The sequence below is a fragment of the Drosophila eugracilis genome, unplaced genomic scaffold (assembly GCF_018153835.1).
Source record: "Drosophila eugracilis isolate 14026-0451.02 unplaced genomic scaffold, ASM1815383v1 contig_1765, whole genome shotgun sequence".
Taxonomy (NCBI): Eukaryota; Metazoa; Arthropoda; class Insecta; order Diptera; family Drosophilidae; genus Drosophila; species Drosophila eugracilis.
In genome coordinates, this window is record NW_024572605.1 from 428,592 (window position 1) to 431,165 (window position 2,574).

Genomic DNA, 2,574 nt, shown 5'->3' on the forward strand with positions numbered 1-2,574 from the left:
TCCCGTTCGAAGGGGATGTGTGTTATGGGGCAGTATTAACTCCGAATCCATTAAGTGCTCAATCACACTCAAACGGAGGCCATTAAGCGCAAGAAATGCATTAGAAATTGCGACAATCAGCCACTGATTAGGCTCGCTTGCGGTGCACCACCGTTATGGAAATCGCAGTTGCCGTGCCACATTAGAGCTTATTAATTGCAACTCTATCTTAAACGCATCTGCTGTGGCGAGCGGGTCACCTGGCAATTACACAAATGAGTTCGATCCAATCGATCCGATCCGATCCAATCCTCTCGAGCGGTGCTTGTCACCAGATCGCTGACCAGTCGGCACCGCAGCACGTGTTAAGTGGCGCTTTAACTGCACTTAATTAAGCTGGAATTAGTTGCAATCAGCGGCGGACGGGATATGAAAGCTTATGCTTACAGTACCTGGGTGACCCGTGCCACGGTGGTGGTCGGTGGTCGGTGGGCAGTGCCTAGCGCCCAGCTTCCTTCCGCAGCAGGAACTGGAACCTTCCTGCTGCCTGCCCAGAACCCAATCAATGCAAATCAAGCCAGCAATCGCTTGAAATTAGCCCGCGACTACAAAGTCAACAGTCGGAAATGGCCACTCATCGATCGCTGGCCCTTTTCGCTGTTGCTCAGGGCACTGTGGGCTAAAATGATGAGCTTCTGGCATAGATCTGATAGGAAAGTTAATGGGAAATGTTACTAATGGAAAATAAGTATTTAACCTTTCGAATTACAAGCCATTTCTCCGCTGAACTTTCCGGTTTTCAAATATATTGTTCTGTCAAACTTTCTTTGCAGATTTCAAGACAAAGCTTAGTCAATGTTAATACCAACTTCTGGTAAAGTATCTCCATCATTTTCCCCTAGTAGCAAGTCACTGTGCATTACCCGCCAATTTACATGCGGCGAGGCCACAGAGCAGATAGCTGATATCTTCATTCGCCCATCGACCATCGCCCATCGCCCATCCGGTTTGGGCCGGCCAAGGGCTTCCTGACGACAGGAGATGCAGCACTTGTTCTTAACGATTTTTAATTAATATTTTAACTAACTATTAATAGCAGCGGCATCCGGGCGCACTTCTCACTTCTTCATGGAACTGACGATGAAGCTGCGCACCCGATGCACGCTGGTGTAGACGCCAGGATACTTGGCGTTGGCGCATCCCAGTCCCCAGGAGACGATGCCGCAGAGCTGGTTATTGAAGATCGCCCCGCCGCCCGAGTCTCCAGAGCAGCTGTCCTTGCCGTTGGAGCGGGCGCAGAAGGTGGAAGCGGTCAGGGTGTCTCTGTTTTGGTATGCCTTCTGGCAGGTCTTCTTGCGGATCAGCTCGATGCGGACGGTGCGCAGTTGGTTGGATGGATTGGAGTTGCCGTAGCGCGTGGTTCCCCAGCCGGAGACGCGCATGTAGTCGCCAGCCTTCCACTGCACCTGGCAGAGGGGTATTGTGGTAATCCCACTGCCCGTCAGGGAGCTCTGCAGCCGGATGACACCCACATCCCAGTTGAGACTGGAGCTGCTGAAGCTGTTCGGGATGAAGAACTTGGACACGCGTCTTACGACGCCCGTCTGGCTCAACTTGCTGACTCCGCCCTGGACGGTTATCCTTCCCGCCTTTTTGTCTTTGAGGCAGTGGGCTGCCGTCACCACGTGCTTGCTGCTCACCAGGGAGCCGCCGCAGTAGAAGCTTCCGTCATAGCGCAGGTTCACTACAAACCCACCCACAGCGGACAGGGTGGTGGTGGTGCCGCCCACGATTCTGGGCTGGATCTGTCCGTGGGCTGAGCCAAGCAGGAGCTGGAAGAGCAGTAGAAGACGCCACATGGTAGGGGCAACTAAGTCGGCCAGCGATAGGGTCTGGAGCTTTTAACGGCGAAGGAACCACTAGCGACTGAGGGGTTCCAGCTGTGCAAACAAAATGTGCGGATTGGCTTTCACGGTCGCTTAACATGACGCAGTCTGTGGAAGAAAACCGACACTGGGAGTGGGTCAAATTCGCGGAGACTTCTCGTGTGGCACAACATGTGGATCATGACCTTGTGGGGTTCACAAAAACATGTACTTTTCATTGAGTTTATGTTGACTAGAGGGAAGGGGACCATGCTCAACACTAGATAAATGTGGAGTCATAAGAGAGCAAAGTGATTTTAAAGTCTGAAAACAAATATAACTCCTTGGTAGTAGTGGAACCTAGTGTTAGTCTAGATTAAATGGCATCCGAAGTAGAAGGGTAACTAATATTCCTAAGGGAAATCACCTCACTTAGGCTCCAGTCCAGCCTTTCAGAGCTTTTTAACTGCCATCAGCACCTCCGAAGCGGCCAAAAGAATTCTTCTCCTCGTTGTGAGTCATGAAACGGGGCGGGATTGGCTGGAGATCTCCACTGGAAGATAACCATTTCGTACCCAAAGTCAGAGCCAAAGTCGGTGGATGAGGATGAAGAAGAGGCGGCGTGGAATGGCAGTGCCCTTTGGCTTCGTTTTGGCTAAAAACAGCGCATTCCAAGCCGCAGAAGGGAAAACCAACTCGATGTGCGAAGGCTACCATATTGGGTTGGAGG

The 2,574-nt window shown here is 51.6% G+C and overlaps 1 protein-coding gene across 1 annotated transcript; it reads right to left on the reverse strand.

Moving 5' to 3' along the window:
* Positions 1-1,097: 1,097 nt before the first annotated feature.
* Positions 1,098-1,838, reverse strand: LOC108107247 (seminase). The gene has a single exon (XM_017214665.2). It carries the CDS (start codon positions 1,836-1,838, stop codon positions 1,098-1,100), a length of 741 nt encoding a protein of 246 aa, XP_017070154.2.
* Positions 1,839-2,574: the final 736 nt, after the last annotated feature.

Coding starts and splice junctions, on each gene's coding strand:
- LOC108107247 (XM_017214665.2), bottom strand. CDS start 1,838: ATGTGGCGTCTTCTACTGCTCTTCCAGCTCCTGCTTGGCTCAGCCCAC.